Source organism: Numida meleagris, chromosome 2 (genome assembly GCF_002078875.1).
Source record: "Numida meleagris isolate 19003 breed g44 Domestic line chromosome 2, NumMel1.0, whole genome shotgun sequence".
NCBI classification, from domain to species: Eukaryota; Metazoa; Chordata; class Aves; order Galliformes; family Numididae; genus Numida; species Numida meleagris.
The window spans coordinates 58,890,442-58,909,977 of record NC_034410.1 but is presented as its reverse complement, the minus strand read 5'-3'; the positions used below and the strand labels follow the sequence as shown (position 1 = coordinate 58,909,977).

Here is a 19,536-nt window from a genome sequence, read left to right as displayed (position 1 = left end):
GCAGCAGCACCCGGCTCCAGGGCAGCTGCCCTAAAAAAGCCTTTCTGGAGACCAGCAATGAAAAGGTGCCGCGTTTGGGAGAGAAAGCTTTCCTCCGTCCACACGTTGTAGCGTATGTGAGTTTTTAATTGCTGAAAACATTTTTTCCCTTTGTCAGAAGATGGAAAGATTACTTAAAATAAAGGGGGGTGGGGGATCTTAATTAAAACTGACAAAGATACCAGCCTGACAAAGTGGAACTTCAAGGGCTAAGGAGTAAAACTGATGTTCTCTGCATTCTCTATTGCTCATTTTCTCTCCCTGGTTAGTTACGCTTCCACAGCCTCGGCTCCTAAGCAAAAAGAAAACAAAGCTGCTGTCCCCTTAGCTCTTGACTTCACAGCTCCTGTTACCCAATAAAGCTGCATTTGGTTTCAAAACAACTTTCCTAGATTTTCAGAAGGGTGTTTCCTGTCTGCGGAATCCTCTTATTCACAAAACAAAAAATATTTCTCTTAGTAGGACGCTTAAATTCAGCCTGATCACAAGGATGGTTTCTTCAGCAGACCTTCAAACCTCACACCATAACGCACAGCAGCACATTAGCTCGTACCCATGGGCAGATGGAGAACCAGAGAGATAAAGGGGAAAACAAGGGAATTTCTATTCCCCTCAAAAACACTTGCCAAACTCTGAACTATGCTCAGATCCTGATGAAGTTTTTCTGCATGATCTCATCCTTATTGCATCTGGTTTTGGAAGAGGCTCATTCAAAAAAAAAAAAAAAAAAAAAAAAAAATCAGATTTGCCAGTCAACAAACTATCTTTAGTTGCTAAGTTTTTTCTCCTCCCCTCTCCTCTCCAAACTGCTAACCTGGGGCAGTTTTCCGCACTCACATGTGTGACATAGCCCTGAGCTGACAGGACAAGCTCTCACACCTGTAGGAAGTGGGGAATTTCAGCTACAAATTCTGCCTGCATCCCACTTTGTGCAGACACGCTTCTGGGGGGAGGGGAGTTTCCTATAGCTGCATTAATTCTGGCTAAAAATACCCATGCTGACATGCTGTCATGTGAGAATCTCTTTGATTCCAGGAGTTTATTCAGAGCCTTCGTGTTACTTTGAACTTTTTTGTTGTTTAATATGATCATCGCTCCATTTGTCATCAGATGACAAGAGCAGACAATTACACGAGCTGAAGATATGTCTGCCAGTCATAGCATGCCATCTTGCTGCTGTCAAGCAAAGAGATGTGCCTCTACACACCTCTAGATTGAGTTCATTAAACCAGCCTGCAGGATATCCCTCAGTAATGACACAGATGAAAGACCAAATTAAAATTGCTTAATTCAGATATACAATCTCTAGCATTTTCCACCTTGCAGTCTGACTGGTTAAGCCGCGTGTTTGAATAAGCTGTCCTAGCACAGAAGCAGCTCTAATTCTCCAGTTCCATCACTTTTAATTAAAACATCTGAAAGATTTTCAGAGTTTGTTTTTTACTGCCCTCAGTCAGAAGCAGCCTCTGCAGCCACGTATGAGCATGCTTTCTGTCAGACAAGATGCTCTCCCTCCTATGTTTTAACTGCCAGGAAAAGGGGGAGCACACTGGTGATGGCAGGGACTCGAGAAAAACCCCATGTATTACCTCAGAGAGCACACGTGGGTGCTTTCTGAGCTCAGCACCACCTTCCAAAGACCTATTTGTTGCTTGGAGAGCCTCAGCAAACAGTCAGTGACACCCCACGAGCTCCATACTCCTCATCTGGACTCCAACTTCCCGAGGGTGTTTTGAGATATTGCTTCTGGACCCCTCCTTACATTGTTTTATTATCACTTTTTTCCTAAGATAAAATATTAAGTCTTTGCTACACAATTGTTTCTCTCTCATACAAACAAGACAGGAGAACTAGTATGCTTAAAAACAAGTGCCCAGCAATTCTGAGCTAGCACTGGGGAAAGTCCACAGGGAAGTAACACCTACCTCCATTAGCAGATAGAGCCATGTTTTCAAACAAAGCCTAATTAAAATCAGCTCTTCTGAATCTCCATCAAGAACCAATTCACCAACAAGGGGACAGTTGCTTAACATGGCCTCGTACGACGAAATACATTCCAGACATGGGCATAGCAAGCATCACCATTAACGCTGACAAGGGTACTTCCATAGCCAATGCTTTTACAAGGCTGAGTCCCAATTTCTATTATTTCCTCATTAGTGGCTTAACATATCAGAGCAGAGGGAAATCATAAGAAAGAATTAAAAAGTGCTTCTTATACCTAAAATGTTACTACTGCATTTTTCAGGGCAGCTAAACCCAAGGCTATGCGTAACTACTGAAGTGTTTTCTTCAGCAACGCAATTTGGCACAGCACCAGCAACCCAAAGGGCAACGAGAAACCACAAAGTTGATTTGGCTCAAAACTGGAGTTTTTTTTAAAGCCCGGTTATACAACAGTACACGCTTTTAAAAAAGAAATTATACTGCAGATGATTTCATTTTGTTTAAAATACATTCCCGTGAAGCAGCTCCAACTCAAGCTCACTCACAGCAGCGTAACATTCCTTCCGAAATGAAGATCCGCAGTGGTTTTTCATTTCTTCGTAAAGCACCTCAGAACCAACATGCATAATCGTGCCGACATTTTTTATTTTTGTTTCTGCTATACTCCATAAGCAAAGCCTGATGATTACCCAGAAGTAAGCAGGAAAGCCTCAGCCCAAGCCAGAGCTTATCCAGCACACCAGAAACGGCAGCTTCGAGCATGGCCTGGCCTGGCCTGCACCAGCAGCGCTCTCAGCAGCAGCGCTCCCGCACCGTTTCCATTTCACCAACTAACGGGGATGCTACCAGCCGCGCTCTGAGCGAGGCACCATTTGCCCAGCGCAGGAATCTGCCTGCATTGCAGCAGCAGAGCTGAGCACGACCACGGCTTTGCCCGGCCATGACGAGCAGCCAGAATAAATCTCATAATCTAATTTGTGCGCGGCTGTGCCTCTGCTGCTCCAAACTCACGTTGCTCAGCCCGCCCGGCACATGCCCACTGGAGCCCTGGCAGGCAGCGAGCACGTTTGCAGACAGACGTGCCTCCCCACAAATCAAGCCCGGCCCCGCCGATGACAATATTGCTCCCCAACCGGGGAGGCGAGGGCTGCACAAGCATTTCCCCAGCACCATTTAACTCGTCTCATTTCCAAACGGAAAAAAGATGAGTCTCCAATACACGGCAAACAAATCCCCACCAGCCCATTCTTCCATTCAATTTGCATAACAGATCACTGCAGCATTAGCAAAATTCCATGCTGCAAGCACATTTAATAAAATCATAGCGGCGACGGCTTAACCAGCACATTAGTTAAAATTCCTGCAATGCCTATTACCAGTGGAGTTACATGATACGGGGAACAGTGGCGTGCCCTAATGAAACCTCACGCACGCAGCCAGCAGACTGCAACAAAGACAAAAAGATCACATGAACACTGCAGGGAGAAACAATTTCAGAACCAAGCAGTCCCCATCTCCTCCCCAAAAAGCCAGCCTGGCATTATGTAAGCAAAAGTTCTGCTCCACGGTACGTTCTTGGGGCCCTGAGCAAAGGAAGCTTGCCTTGGTGCAGAAGCCACGCTCAGCCCCCAGAGCACAGGCATGCTTTGCATTCTTAAGAGGCACCCTCTGAAACCAATCAGCGTTACTCTCTAATTGGCTGGAAGGAACCTTGTTCGAGCCTTGACAGCCCAAAGAAATGCTCTGACTTCTGGGGGCTGAAGGAGACTGCACACAACTCGTCCTGCTTACACTTAAGAAAAAATACCCTGCATTAAAGCTTCGCAATTATTTAATTGTGTTTGCTTGTAATAAAGTTCAGGCAGGAAAAAAAAAAAACACTCAGGGCAGGAGGAGAAGTGAATTACTCACAACAAAACCAGGTACAGCGCAGTAACGCAGATACACACATTAACACGAGTCAGGTCAAGCGCCGGTAGACGATCACATTAGACCAAAGAGGGTCCCGAAACGATCTTTCTCCTAAAATATTTTGCTCTGAGGCAAAATATGCACCAAGTATTTTAAAGCATTAAGACACTAATTCTGTAAACAATGCCTACAGCATGCGCACCGCGCAATGGAATGGATTCCTCAACTTGGCCTCATCACTTATGCATCTGATGAAACAAACACTGACAGCTTTTTTGCATTTGTAAAGGCCCCACAGCAGCTGTGGTGATCCCACCATAGAGCAATGAATTAAGCCTGAAACCCAGCTGGGTCTGCACAGAAGCCTTTTTTGCACAATACAGCAAGACTATCATTGTTAACCTAGGCATTATTGTAAAATAGTCTGCATTGCATTACAAACTGAGATAGAGACGCCCTGTAAAATTAGCCCTAATAGGCAATTTATAACATTTAAAAATATGGATACCACATTGATTGCTAATTGACACCAGATTTCATATTGATTGCTAATTCACAACAGATTTTGTCGTTTCATTTGCACACAACCGCAGTGAATCAGGTAATTACAGAGTATTGTTTAAGTAGGAAACAAAGTGAAATTAAGAAATAATGCCCATTAAAGTTATAAAACCAACTTCTGTAAAAATGAACGCGCAAACAGCTAGCTGTTAGAATAACTACTAAAATTGCCCATCTTGAGATCAGAAGGAATCTGAGAGACCTTTGGAGGAAATGGAGGTACACACATTTTCATTGACTATCATTCTTCTGGGACTAAAGCACGTAGCTTGACGCTTTAAATGGTAGTGTCTAGCTAGAGATCGATTACGTTGTTTTTCCAGTTTACAAGCATATAAATGGGAAGTGAGAAAAGATTTAGGAATTAGTTAGAAAAGGACATTTGTAAGTAATTAATTGGAAAGGAGCTCTCATATGCCGAATGCATTGTTTTAGAACTGAAACTCTACTCTTTCATTGCATTTTCCATTGTCTTTAAAAGAAAGGCCAGGGGATCCAAATAAAGTTGTCTACAACACGTGCTACGAGGAAGATGCATGCTTATAGGCTTCCATTCTGACCCCGGTTCTCCTACAGCTGCACCACACGACCTTGGGCAAATACAGCTAACATCTGCGCAAACTTTGTTTGCAAAACAGAATATTCAGCTCATCTTGCTTAGCTGTTAAAAGCACTTGTTTAAGACCGAACCATGAAAGTATGCACTTTTCCAAGATGCACAAAGTCATGCAAAATGAGTAGCTGAGTTGCATAAAGCACTGAGAAGAATCCAAGGTGCTATCCCACCACCATGAACAATTTTTCAAGCTGTCATCACAGCTCCTCAGTGTAAGGAAACCAGTTTTCTGGGCGTCACGGCAGAAATACACTTCCTAATCTCAAAGCATACACACGCAGATACTGTGTGTGGTTTCTCTTTTCCGCGTTTCTCCTCCTCCTAGCAGATTATTCGGCTAAATATCCAGACTTCCAGATGATGATGACTTCCCTCAGGCTTCCAAATGTTGCCTTCAAGAGTAAAGGTGCTAAAGGAACACCAGAGAGCACTGATGAAGCATGGGAAGGAAAACAAGTCACGAGGAGCAATTCGGAAATCAGCAGTTAGCTTAGAGATGGTTACCAGAAGCAGCAAGACAAAAACATTTTCCAATGACCATTTTTTAAACTCCTCTGTTTCTCCACAATGCAGAAGTGATATAGCCAGATAGACTCATGTCTTATTAACAGAAACCATGATTACAGGCAGCAGCAAAAAAACCTTATTCCTTTCATTTGTGGTACTGTCTCAGTTCTTGGGGCCTCGGTATTATGAGCAGGGCAAAATGAGTGGAAAGGAAGTGGAAGGAGGGGAGGAGAGAGCAGAAGGCTAACAAAAAAAAAAAATCAAGAAAAAAATCAAGGCAAGGGAATGAACTTCAGGCTCTGTGCCACATTTGGCTAAAATGAAGCAAGATCCAATTGGCAGCTTTTGAATATATGACCCTCCAAAGGCAAGTTGTCAGCTTGGTAACAGTTGAAGGAAATAAATGGACAACTCTGTACTGTTCTGAAAGTCTTGTGTAATGAAGTTAGTTTTGCCTTGGAAGAGGGCCAAAAAGCATAAATCAATGAGCAACCAACCTTGCACCACTTTTATAACAACAGTAATAGTCATCCAAATGCGAACTGTTAAGTTGTAGTAACATTTGCTCCACACCACAAAGTTAAATGGATGATAACAAGGGGACTCACCGTGCCAAGAACACGTGAGCAGAGGTAACTTTTCATAAGGGACAATAAAGCAGATCTTCAGCCCAGCCCAGAAAAAGCCAGGCACGGGAACCTTCTACAGGAAGAACAGCTACCCTGCCCAGCTTCTCACCAATACAGAGAGCTGGGACAGCTTACCTGGGTCAGCATCAGACAAGCCAGGCACTGGAAAGCATCATTTACTGAAGCTATATCACATCATATCTCACTGTGGCATATGCTGCAAGTACAAAATGTGTGGATACAAGGAGACAGCTCAGGTTTTGCTACTGGTAACTCTGAGAGTTGATACTCACACCTTCAAGAACCTAAAAGACACATCATTGTGGAAATATTTTTCATTTCTCTCTAGGGACCTCCCATGTGAACAAACCACCAAACTGATTTAAATTATTAAAAAAAAAAAAAAAGCAACAAGTCTCATGCAAATGACAGCAACCTGGGAGAAACACATTTAAAACCATTTTTGTGACAGCTTTATATTCTTTTACCTATGACAGTTTTAGGAGTCCTGAGAACCACTGTTAGGACCAAGACTTTCCTGACTAGACGTTGTCCTCATTTCAAGCTCTACAGCTGGCCAGACAGCCAATCTTAGAGTTGGTCTTACAGTCTTTTGTCTCAAATAATGCCAGCTATTCAATTTCTTACATACTGAAAAATTTATCAGATATTACTTCTTGTTTCAAAGGACTGCCTCAAGAGATCACCTACTATTTTCTCCTTTTCTTATACCTAGCCTGCATGGGGTTAACATTGTCCATGTGTGTCGAAACTAAACGACATATTAACTCCCCCAGACTGACTGAAGAGCCTCACTTTCATTGAAGAAGGTGAACTAATCACTAAGAAAGTCAGCGGATTGGAAATTTGGAAAACTATCTCGATGGCATTCTTCCATAGAATAATGAGTTTTCAAAGCTGTTCAGCTTCAACTTTGCAACATGTGGGTTCCTGATTAAAATACCAGGTCTTTCTCATGGGAAAAAATATCTGAACATTTGGGGAGCATGAAAAAGAGGAAGGAAGAAGTAGTGCAATAGTATGAAACCATTTAAGGGAAAAGGATAACCTTCATCACAGACGTGACTGACTGCTCCATGGAAACCGATGAATGGTGATAAATCATCCATACACAAGATAGCTAAGAACGAGTATCAGCACACCTTCAAAAGCATGTCTGAACAAATATCTTGAGAGTCTTCTTCCAAGGTACAGTGAGCTGAAGTATTTTTCCACTGTAAAAGATTCAGAAGCACTTTTATGCTAAGCATCATGCCCATGACCAAAGCTGTAAATGAGCTGCCTTCTGAAAACATGACCTCAAAAATATGACTGTGGGAGAAAACAAAAGTAAAAGCAGCAAAGACATTGCTGAGATGGCTAAAGACAGGGACAGAGGCAGGACCTAACTGGGAACATGGGACAAGATACATTCCACATGAGGAGGACTCCAGCCACGGATTTACATCTCAACCATTTTTCTCACATGACACTAGCCTTAGTTTCACAAACAGCACTGGACAGCAGGTGGGCTCTCCAGAGCTGAGCACACTCACGCTTCCCTGACTAAGTCCCCAGTGTAGCTGCAGTCATGCTTCTATGTGCAGGTGACGAAAAGGACAACTCTTTGAAGTGCCTCTGAAAAGGGCGCACATGAAGAAGATGGGTTCTGCAGTGCTGATGCCCAGGCAACCCCTCAGCTGTTGCACATAACTAGACATGGTTGCTAAAGTTAAACGGGGACAACAGCAGGACCAAAAGAAAGAAGCAAAAGCACGTTCAAAAAAAACATATTCAGAGATAACGAGCTCTGCTGGGGAATCCCTGTGGTCAACTCAATGCTAATCCAGGGGGAAAGCAGGCTACACACAGACAGGGATACATGCAGGAATGCTGGTCCTGGTCTCCTTCAGAGTGGGCAACAGACCCCAGCAGGAATGGGCTGAGCAGTCATTAGGCATGGGCAGACCAAGAGATATCCTGCATTAACAGATGGGCTGTCTCTAAGGGGAGAAAATGACAGACTCATCCCTGGCAGGATCTGAGACAAGTTGGTGAAAAGAAGAAATAACAGTTTATCCCCTCACTCTCCTCCATCCAAATTAGCGAACCGGTAATTTCCACAATGCCCACAGGGAATTAGTTTTACTGCATTCTTGACTGCAAGAGTAATGGGCTTAAAATGACACCACAAAAGGAAAAGGAATCAACAAGGATATAAGAAAAGATGCTTGTGAGGGGGAAAAATGATTACCTACATCATAAACACATTTTCTCCTACTGGATGATACAGCACCAGCTTTCACAGGAGCCAGTTAAAGTGGTATTATAATGAAAATCTAAGTAAAATATAAAGAAATTATATTACCCAGAAGACTTTCAGAGCCCCTATTTTTCTTAACAAATTTATGCTGAAAATCATATTCCTGCTCTCCAAAGCAACAGGGCCCAGAAATCACTGGGACTGGTCTGCCATCCAGCCTGGGAGAAATCTAACCATCATTAGTTATCTGGAAGGGTGAACTCAAACGAAGGCTGCAAAGAAAACCTTTCCATAATGGAAGCTGTGCACTGATTTTTAGGACTGGTCAGTTGTGTCACGTAATGCTGCTCCTGACTGAAAGAGAATGTACATAAATACTCTATAAATAATAGGTTTAATGTAGGTGAACCATGAAATCACCTTTTCCTGAATGCTCTCACCAGCAGGAATTGACTTCCCAAAAACTCATGAAGGCACTGTAAAAAGGGGTGAGTTGGGCCATGTTCTCCTTCTCCTCCATGGTATTTGCCCAAATGTGCATTTCAGTTTGCTGAGCTTTGCATAACTTCAGTAAGCAGCCAGCATTTTTCATAACCAGGGCTCAAGTTGTGCTTGTGAGACAAGTAGAGACAGTGCAACTCTTTCCCTTGCCATGCATTTCCCATGAAGCTGCCCAACAATGAACTGCAGGAACTGCTCCAGGCTTCCGCCCTTGGCCTTCAGGAAAAGAAAGAAGATACTGCAATGGTAGCGTCTTGCTTTCCTGCAAAGAGATGGCAGCAACTTCGTTAAGAGCTAATTTCCTCAAACAGCAACAAAGATAAAGGAGCCCCATCAGAGAAATACACACAAGTGAGAGAGAAAGAAAAGCATGAGACTGGAAGAGAAAAAAAGAAACAGAACTATAAAAAACAACATTATACACACACGTACACTATAATGATGATAAGAGTAACAGATGACAAAGAACAGTGATTACATTTGAAAAAAATATTGAGACACTGGAAATAAGAAAACGAAACTGTTCACACACAGACAGAAAAAAAAATCAAACAGTCAGACCACATCCAGTAAAGCCATTAAAACCATTAAATGGCTATTATCCTCTTAAAAAAATGAACATTCCAGCCTGCAAATACTTAGACACACTCTTAAACAGGAACGGTAAAATCTTGAGTCTAGAAAAGCACTTCAGCATGTGCTTAACTTGCAAGCTCCACGCATTTCAATTGATGTCACTGAGAGTATTCCTATATTGGAGCTGGGCACACAATACAGCGCCATGCTGGATCAAAAACAAGGGTGTCCATCTGCATCCTCTTAATGCACAGCAAAGCCCAAGAGGGGAGGGGAACTACTGGCATAATCACTTCTTCAGACAGATAATTTCAGTTATACTGATATGATCAAAACAGATTGTGAGCTATACCATGCAGGAAAGATCTGTAGTCACCAATGTCAGCTTCAGTGGTGAGAAAAAAGTATGTGATGACACATCATACAGGTAAAGGAAAAGTTGGACTTTGTAGCTTCTTGATTTGCCGTGGTTTGGCTTTCTCACACTGTTTGGGAATCTGGGGCAAAACATGTTAGCACTTCAGTTCTCCCACACATTCAGTAGACATGACTTTTTTTTCCAACAAGAAAAGCTACCAGAACTCGTCCTTCAGTATTACAAGGTAAAGCAAATAAAGCCATGGGGAAATTCTGGAGCAGCTCCCTTCTGTTGGCAGGTCTTTGCAGAAGGGCACAGTAGCTTAGCTCCCATGCTGGAGTGCATGTGTGTGCATATGTTTGCATACATACATGTATTCCAAAGCAATGACAAAGAACATTTGTTGAGAGTGCCTCTTCTACCACCTTTAACAGTGGAACTCAGCTTCCAGTAGCATGGTTATCAATTTTATTTTCTTCCCCTTCTTTCTTACATTGTTCCAGTTTTAAATTGGTCAAATCCCATCTAAGCAAGCATAACACGTGACAACAGCAGCACAATCTTGACCTTCTTCTAACATATTATAACACTTTTGAAATGATTATGGCACTATAATGACCGAACACACACAAACATCTCCACCTTCATTTGCAGTAGCATGGCCCAAATTCCTTCCAATCATATACAATATACAATTAATATGCATCACGTTCCCAGAAGGATCACACAGCAAAATCCAGGCCTCATCAATGCTTAAAACTGATAAGGAGTGCTAATTTTATTTGCTAGGAAATAAACCATGTATCCTGACTCCTGTTTAGTCATCATTTCACAGCCCACTTAAGCTCACACTACTGTTAACTGAAGCAATTCTACCACTCCCTTGCCACCTTACTTGCATCCCTGCAACACCTTCCCCAGCACAAGTATTTTTACCTCTACATCACAAACTGCAACGTTAAGCAAATCCAGGTTAAAATTCAACCTTAGTTGGTCAGTTTGGTCTTAACGTAGGTACACTCCCAGTGTGTGTGGTGGGAGATATTACCCAGCACAAATGTTGGCCAGCAGAAGAGAGGGGGAACTGGCAGCCAGGAGGAGGCCAAACCACCCCTTCCAGTGTGGTGCTGGTATAACGCGATCATAAAGTCAGAGCATTGGGCAGCTCAATGGTCTCCACGTCCACAAGACTGTCACCAAAGGCAGAACGTTCCTAGCAGAGACAGGAAGAACAGGATCGTAGAAGATGGCAGTTCAGCTCTACGGCTACTTATTTTTGTGGTTTTCAATCAGTTCAGGACATCACTGACAGACTTGAAGACAGAAAAAGCCAGCTTCAAAATCATTTGCCATTAGGACAACTATTTTTTCTTCCATGTCATAAATAATTCACAAGCTACAGTTACTGCAACATGCTGTAACTCCAGCTTTTAAGTAACAGGAAGCCTCTTGTTCTACAAAGTGATATCGCTGTCCCCATTACATGTCCAGTAACTAACAAAAAGTTAACATTGGTAAAAGCTTTTCAAACTTAATGCAAGGATCTCAGCAGGAGAAAGACATCCTCCTCTTCACAATCTCACTCCAGTTTAGTACAGCTTTTAATAAATGATTAGCAGAAACGCTATTCCAACACATTAACTTCTGCTTTTTATCTAAAAACGAAAGGGATGTTCCCCGCTCTAAGAAAGCCAGGCTTTACGATGGCAATAGGCCATGAGAATTTTCATCACTATCACTACACTTGGAGAAGGGAAAAGAGCAACTATCAATCAGCAAACCACATCTCAGGCGTCCATCTATGTCATCCTTATAAGAAAAACATTCCCATTACGGCCAGTCGCTTGGAACGTCACCCAAAAAGGAACTGCACACAACATGAGCTCAGCTATCGGTCAGCTTTGCAAACAATAACAGCAAACGTTCCTTTCATTTGGCTTTCAGTTTTGTAAACTCAAAGTCTGGACCAAGTTTTGTATCGCTGAAACCAAAACAGAAGCGGAGCTGTTTTTTTCAGCCCAAGTTGAGCTAAGAAGTTAATTGATCTGGCATACAGGCAGGGTTGGAAATTTGTATTATGGGGTTTTCTGCGCACACACTGCAGCTGAGAGATTTGGCTTACAACTTTGATGTACCAAAAAGAACTCAATGGGACTAACTGGCTGAAAGTAATAACTGTGAAATAAAAAAGGTGAGAAAGAAGGAAGTATGCCCCTTCTCTAAATCACCCTCACTCTGCCTAACAGGCACCTTATAAAAAGGAAAAAAACCATAAGCATATGGCAGCAGCTTGCAGCAATTTAAAACTCTAAATGCAATTTCTAGACGAGGTACTTTTGTGGCACAAGGACTCCTGGTATGAGAACAGTATAAAAAATGGTATGTTAAATAAAACAACTAATAAAAATAATGATAAGTATCTCATCAAGCAAAGCTCTGGACAGACTCTTGTCTGAGAGTCATGGTTTCTGTCCACTTTATTAGCAGTAACCTCAAAAAAAAAAAAAACCTCCGTGTGTTGCAACTCATCTTTGACTTACATGTTTTACATCTTCAAGTTCCTCTTTGTATTTCTCACAAGCGCAGGCCATTCCCAAACACAGCAAGGAAGCTGGTACTCTGCTTCAGTGCAGTCCCAGGGCCAAGGGGAAACCAAACTCCTGTCACCGAGGAGAGCCTCAAAAGCTTTCTCTCTCAGTCAGACTCCCCAAAACGCGGCACAAAGTAGTGAGAGACTGAAGTTTACTCAAAGCCATAGCAGATTTTTCTATCCAGAAGAGTGAAAAGCACAACCCCCAGAGGGAAAAGAAAGTCTCACTTCTCCTCCAGACATACAAATGTGGGAAAGGGCAGAGAAGACAGCCCTGCTCTTGTGGGCAGCGAAAGTGAAAAATATCGAGCCTAGGAGTACTGGGGAACACATACCTCAACCCGCTCACATAAATTTCTTTCAAAAACAGCACTCAGCTGATTTCCATACACACACTGGAGGGAGAGCTGATAATTTCTCCAAATTCACTCCCACTGTTATTCATCTGAAAGCACTAACTGGTTCAGAACGAATCTGCAAGCAAAGCTAAAAATGAACTGCTTGCGATATACAGTCATCCTAACTTGGCTCAGACAACAGTACCAAAGTACAAAACTAAGATTAGTAGATTATGTCAGAACGAGCTCCCATGGTTTATTCTTGAACTTTACAAGTATCGTTAGCCAGTCATCACAGCGCCTGTGTGCCAAAACATGCTCATCTCCTGCAAACCTCACGTCATGCAAAAGATGTCAGAGACGCATGGCACGCTCGAAGAACTGAAAGCAGAGCACAGGATCGCAAATACCACAAGCCGTCCTGGAGCACTGCAGCACACCACGGTCTCTCAACTTGATTTTATATTTGCATTCCTTCTAGCTTTTAGGAAGCAAACGCAGTAACAGCCACAGGTCTAAGGCTGCCTTTTTGCAGAGCAAAGCAAGGGAAGAACCTGAGAAAAAAGACCTTAGAACAAAAGGAAAACATTTTGTTTTCAACGCATTTTTTACCCACACAAACAAGCCCGTTTTTATGTCTGGTTGAAGGAGGCTTTGTTACCCCGGATAAATCTGTGGGATGTGGCTTACAACACCTCAGTCTGGGATGAGACATTTGCTGCAGGAATACTGGAGATGCCACTCATCTGTTACGTGCACGGGTGGAACAATTTCCATGCAAGCATTTTCGCTTTGCTCCGCACCCAGCCAAGCCGGTCCATCTGAGCTGCTTTCTGCAGCAGCATAAATTAATTCGATCAACTTTGCAGGGGAGCAGATGGGGAAGGCGCGCACGATCCTTCCGCTCGTGGCCCAAGGAGCCTCGGGAGGCAGCACAGCCATGCAGCAGGGCCTGCCACTGACTACAGCCAGTCTGGGGCAAGCTTAAGGGCAGCGCTGTACAGAATTGGACCCTGCATCCAACTGCCTAAGGAAGCTGATGAACAAAAGCGTACATGGAAGGGAGGAGAGCCAGTGTGTACTCAAACAAGTCCTCCCAGCTGTAATTAAAGGGTTTATTCCTTTCCCACAGCCCACTGCTGGAAATACCAGGCCTGGGCTAGCCTGTCAAAGGAACATCAGAACAGGATGTCATTGCAAGAGGGAAAGTGTGAAACCCGAGCAAGTGAAACAGCAAATGGTTTAATGCCCTGCACCTACTGCTCCATGGAGAAAACGCTTGTACAACTGGCCGAAGAAAACCCACCCCAGCAAATGAACACCGAGAGTTCCCAAACAAAACCTCCCTGCTACAAACCAGCAAGGACCACATCCAATATTCCCTGCAGTAGTAAGCCGGCATAACAACCCACCAAAGATCTAAGGGAACACCAAATACCTTATGGTGAGCATATTAATTCCAGTATCTGAATTTCAGTGCCAAGTGCCCCTCATATACCAGGAACTTTATGAGCATTTCATAGCTTTTACCTTTCCTGGTGGCTTCCTACCACCTAAGGATGCCTTAAATAAAAACCGACAGTAAATGTAAGAAGCATACACATTTCATATCCCATTATTTGCTTTGCCATTATAATTCAGGTACATTTTGCCCATTCCTCTGAATTCTCAACAGCAGGTTAAGGGGCTTTGCATGAAGGTGAAGATTTAAATCTTTACAACTGCCCAGTAGAATGGGGACATTCAGGGCCATCGACTAGGAAGCATTTAAGGCAAGTTCAGGTTTGGTAACACTGAAATTTTTCATTATTAGACTTGAAAGTTAATGTCCCGTTAATCTTACACAGAGGCAGTCAAATCCATCAGCACTATTGTTTTCAGACTGTCTGCCCACTAAGGCAAACAATGCATCATTTACACTTGGTTTACATTTATAGTTGGGAAGAAAGCCATGCGAAGGACTGAATGTTTTAAATGCAAATTTGGATTTTGCAGCAACCCATGTATTCCTCCGCAAATTCCACATCTGCTAAATCACGCAAAAGCTGCGTGCTTGTAATAAAAAAAAATTAATAAACGTGTCTCTGCTTTTCCCTTCTCTGCATTAAAATTACCTTTAGGCCTTTATTTCACTCCAGTCCTCAAACTATAAACTTCAGAAATGAAAGCAGCTGGTGTGTTTCCCCTTCCCTCTCCAAGTTCAAGTTGATTGAATGCAGTCACCATAAAAAAATAAAGGGGGAAAAAAAAATTGTATTTTTCTTCTCCTCATGAACTTCCAATTCCAGTTTCCAACTTTCCAACTAGGAAATATTGGTGACATGCATAAACAAAATACAAATTTTCAACCTGGAGCCTCTTCAGCTTCAGTCGATGGGATATTGAAATTGACCTACTTTATGTAATGCTCCCACAGCTGAGTCATCACTGTATCAACTGGTCTCCATCAGCGGCAGGGCACAATCATCACTTAAAAAAAAGTATCCACACAGAAATGCATTTTTTTTTAATTACATTAAAAATACACTGCTAATCTAACAGTCAGGACCATAATTAGGGAAAAAACAGTCTCGAAGAAAGTTTGAACCACATCAAGCAATCTCTGTACAGCAGATGCCATGCCTCATAGCAAGAGCCCGAAAGCTACACGATACAATATTGGACCAGGCTGCAGAAAGAGATCAGTTCCATAGCTGCTGCTGTTACAGCGCATAGCTGCAGGCAAGTAATTTAGACCTCTTTCTGTTTCATCAAACAATAAAATGGAGGGAACGCGGCTACACTACAAAATGAGCTGACGTTCATACCACCCTTTAACATGCATCGCATTAACAGTTATTCTACATCTACAGAAAAGGTACGGGTAATATATTTTTAATACCAGCTTAGTAGGCCTCATAAGAGAAGGTGAGAGTGCTTAATGAGCATTAGAAAGTCTTCACAGGGGCCTTGATTCACTATAATTCACTCTGGACAGCATCTTCTGGCTCACAGTCTGTCAGAGTGAACAGAAGCCCATCGGTATTTCAGTGCAGAGCATTTGATGATAGCAAAAAGTAAATGTTTGCCATAAATTTAAAAAATGGAATTACTAGTTTCTGGTTACGTGCTGTCATGCCTCTCACAACATAATGGTTTAGTCTCAAGAGGCCAGCAGGAGGTTAAGAGGAATGCAAACTCAGATTTCGAGAGTGGCCAGCATCCACACACCACGAGCTCAAGTTATACACATATCTTAAAAAAAAAAAAAAAAAAAAAGCGTGCTACAGTGCTGGAAGAGGTACAACGCTGGGGCTGTCTCTGCCAGCACAAAAAAGAGCCAGAACAAGAAGGCTCCAGAAGGTTACTGAAACAAAACGCAACGCACACTGAACCAGGATATCTTTGCCCTCACCCAGCAGTAGATTTACATGAATTCTTGTACGAAATGGCCCCACTCAGAACTCCCCTCAGTGTGGGGCAGGGGGAGGCAGTGCAGGCAGTGGAAAACGAGGGAACCTCACACCATGGAGAAGCCCTGGGATATACAAACATCCCCCGCTCCGTGTTGCTGCCGCGTGGTCACCATGCTCCAGCTCTGCGGAGCGCTCCCACGCCTCACTGGCAGCACCAGGCCCTCATGTGCCTTCCTTCCTGTGGGTGACCACTCAGCTTCACGTTGGATATAACCAGCAAGGCTGCTGCCTGCAGGACCCTAATGACATGGCTATGAAGGACTTTACACATGCAGCGCTGCAAGGCAGACAGTGCTCACCCAGCTTCAGACAGGCCCTGAGGCGGCTCTCCTTACAGGCCGCACCAAGGCCACGTGCATCCCCTTGCGGCACCTCAAAAGGGACGAGGAGGAGGCACATGAGGCAACGGCCAGGACAACTCTCCTCAGTGCCATTTCACCATCTGCTCCCCTGGCAGAGCCGGGCAGGCAGGTTGGGACAGTCATTCAGGCCCCATGTGTAGAGGCCCAGGGCGGGAAGAACAGAAGATGCGCTCTCTGACAGCACGAAAACACACACCTGTGAAATTACAGTCGAGACTTCAAAGCTTTCCGTTTAAGAACTATTAATTCTGAGCGCATACCGAATGCAGTCTGGCTTTTCAGGTGATGCTTTACAAAGCTGTCAGCTTTCTGAGGCTGGAGCCAAAAGGCAATATTTGATATGTAAAGATGTTTGAGAAGGAGGAGGGCGAAGCGAGAAGCGAGATGTGAATGAGTCAGCCATGGCTCTTTTAAAAACAGAGTGATCGTGTTTTTAAGAAGCAGGAAAAAAAAAAAAAAAAAAAAAAGAGGCATTCGTGCATTTCCACATTCCTGGGTTATCAGTTGCAAGGACCACGCAAAGTTTTGGGGAACTTCTCATCACCACTCCTGGCAAAGCAGCAAGTGGGGCCACATGTGGCCCTCACCCCATTGTTCTCATCACCCTTCTGCTTTTGGGATTCACACCGCAAACACTGCAGACCCAAACCTGAGCAGGCTGTGCTCAGGGAGGGCAGCAGCCTGACAATAGCCAAAGGTCCTGGCAACACGGGGCATGCTATGGGATGGAGCTGCATTTAGTGGAGCTGGGGGTGTCCACTCACCACGGAATGGCACCCCTCAGTCCCCTGTCCTATCAGCGTTGGTTACTGCTCTGCTCCACAGCCACCCCACGCCTGCGGCATGGCCGTCAGCTTCCCGGAATGCCCCACGGGGAAACTGAACAGGCGAGCCTAGACTGAGGGAGGGTGGGCTGCCAGACACCTGCAGTCAACAAAAAGCCCCGCGTGGCACCTGCCCGGCTGCCGCATCATACTGGGCTGACCGACCTCGAGGTTGTCCCCACGCGAGACGAAGCCGGCCGCACAGAGTCGTGCCGTGCAGCCCCGCACCTGCTCACCTGGGGCCGCCCCCGCCCCGCGCCGCCCCGGGGCCTCCCCCCGCCCCCGCCCCGCCTCGGCTGTGACGTCACGACGGAACGCTGAGCCGACGAAGCTTCCACGGCGCGTAGGCCCTTCCCTTTGTGACGTCACGGCCGCGGGGCGAACCTGGCCGGGCGGCGGCGGCGGCGAAGAGGAGGAGGAGGAGGAGGCTGCGGCGGCGTGGCCGACAGCCGTGGGGCTCCGTCACAGCCCCGGCAACAGGTTGCTGCCGGCGGCTGCGCGCCCGCCCCGCAGCGGGGATGTCAATAAAAGGGAAAATACACACGGGGAGATACAAGGAGAAATAAAGGGGAAATGGAAGAGAAACATAAAAGAGAAAATGAAGAGGAAAAAAAAAATAAAGGAAAAAAAAATGGAAGGGAAAAGTGTGCGTGATGGGGGGGAGGAATAAATAAATAAACGGGGGGGAAAATAAGGGAAAAAACATGACAAACCCGAGGTGGCGTGCCGGCGCGAAGTTGCAACTTGGGAGCACGCACACGGCACGGCACGGCACGCACACACGGCGCTGCCGCCCGCAGCGCCGTGCCCCCGCCGCGCCGCGTCCCCTTCGGGCCGGGATCCGGGGCACCTCCGCCCCGCGCCGCTTTGTCCGCCCCGTGTCCCGCAGCCAGCGGCGGGGGCAGCCCCGCTCCCTCCGCAATGCGGATGTCTTCGCCTCGGCCGCCGGCCCCGGGCTCGGGGGGGTCCCGGGGAGGCACCCGGGGCCGCGCTGCGGGAGCGCAACTTTTGCCGTGCCACAGTACGCGCACACACGCAGACCCTGCGGACCCCCACCGGGGGCCGCGGGGCTTTTTGGGGCCGCGCAGCCGCTACGCTGGATGCTGGGCCGCTCCCGAACGGAGCGGGGCCGCGAACATCCCCGTGCCCGGCGGAGACAATCGGCGCAGCGGCCGCATATAAAGGCAGCGCCGGGTCCTCCCGCAGCGCCCCGTTCCGCCGGCAGCACGGGGTGTAACGCGGGATAATAAGGTGGGATCCTCCGGGATCCGCCGGGACCCGGTGGGTCGGCGCTCCCCGTCGCCGCGTGTGTCACCTGAGGTCAGCGCTGCCCGCAGCCGAGCGCGGCCCCCCCGGCCCGGCCGCCCCGAAGTTGACGTTCGCTGCCATTTCCTAAAAGCGCGGAGAGTCAACCGAGAGGGAGAGGGGTCGGGCACTTACGTATTTCTTTTGAATTATATTCCTCTTGGGTCTTTCTTTGCTCATTCTGGTATCCAAATGCTGATCGCAAAAGGGGACGATTGCTTCATGAATTACGGCCGCGGCGATTCGAAAAAGAAAATAAAATACCGAAAAATCCTCGGGGGGAGGGGGCTGCTCGCGGCGGTCTCCGTAATCCCACTTTCTTCCCGCACAATGTGATCCTCCTAGCAATAAATCCGAGGTGCGGGGATGGAAGAAAAAAAAAAAAAAGAGAGAGAAAAAATCGAATGCGAAGGGAACGACACAAAAAAAGAAAAAATCACTTCAGCGAGACATGGTCACGACGAACCCCCCCCTTCTCGGCACGGAAAGCGACGCCCTTGCTCTCCCCTTCCCTCCGCCTGCAGGTCCGTGGCGCCGGGGCCGCCTTACATCTTGGAGGAGGCGCGGGGAGGCGGGCGGCGGCGGCGGGGCTGCGGCGGCGCCGGCACAACTCGGCGCGGTGCGGTGCGGTGCGGGCTGCTCGCCCCGTGTGCTCCTCCGGCTCCCCCCGAGCCAATGAGCGCGGCGCTCCGGCTGCAACTTTACGTGTACCTGGGGGCTTTTTTTTTTTTTTTTTCCAGGTACATTTTTTTTC

The 19,536-nt window shown here is 45.8% G+C and overlaps 1 protein-coding gene across 2 annotated transcripts in view; it reads right to left on the bottom strand.

Moving 5' to 3' along the window:
* JARID2 (jumonji and AT-rich interaction domain containing 2) overlaps positions 1 to 19,491 on the bottom strand; it is a 207,346-nt gene extending 187,855 nt beyond the window's left edge. Inside the window, exon 1 of one of the 2 annotated variants that reach the window (XM_021388284.1) lies at positions 18,918 to 19,491. In XM_021388284.1, the coding sequence (XP_021243959.1) occupies positions 18,918 to 18,962 (45 nt within the window). In that variant the 5' untranslated portion in view covers positions 18,963 to 19,491. Of the gene's footprint in view, positions 1 to 17,642; positions 17,738 to 18,917 lie in introns of those variants that run through there. The other variant, XM_021388285.1, reaches the window with a different exon arrangement.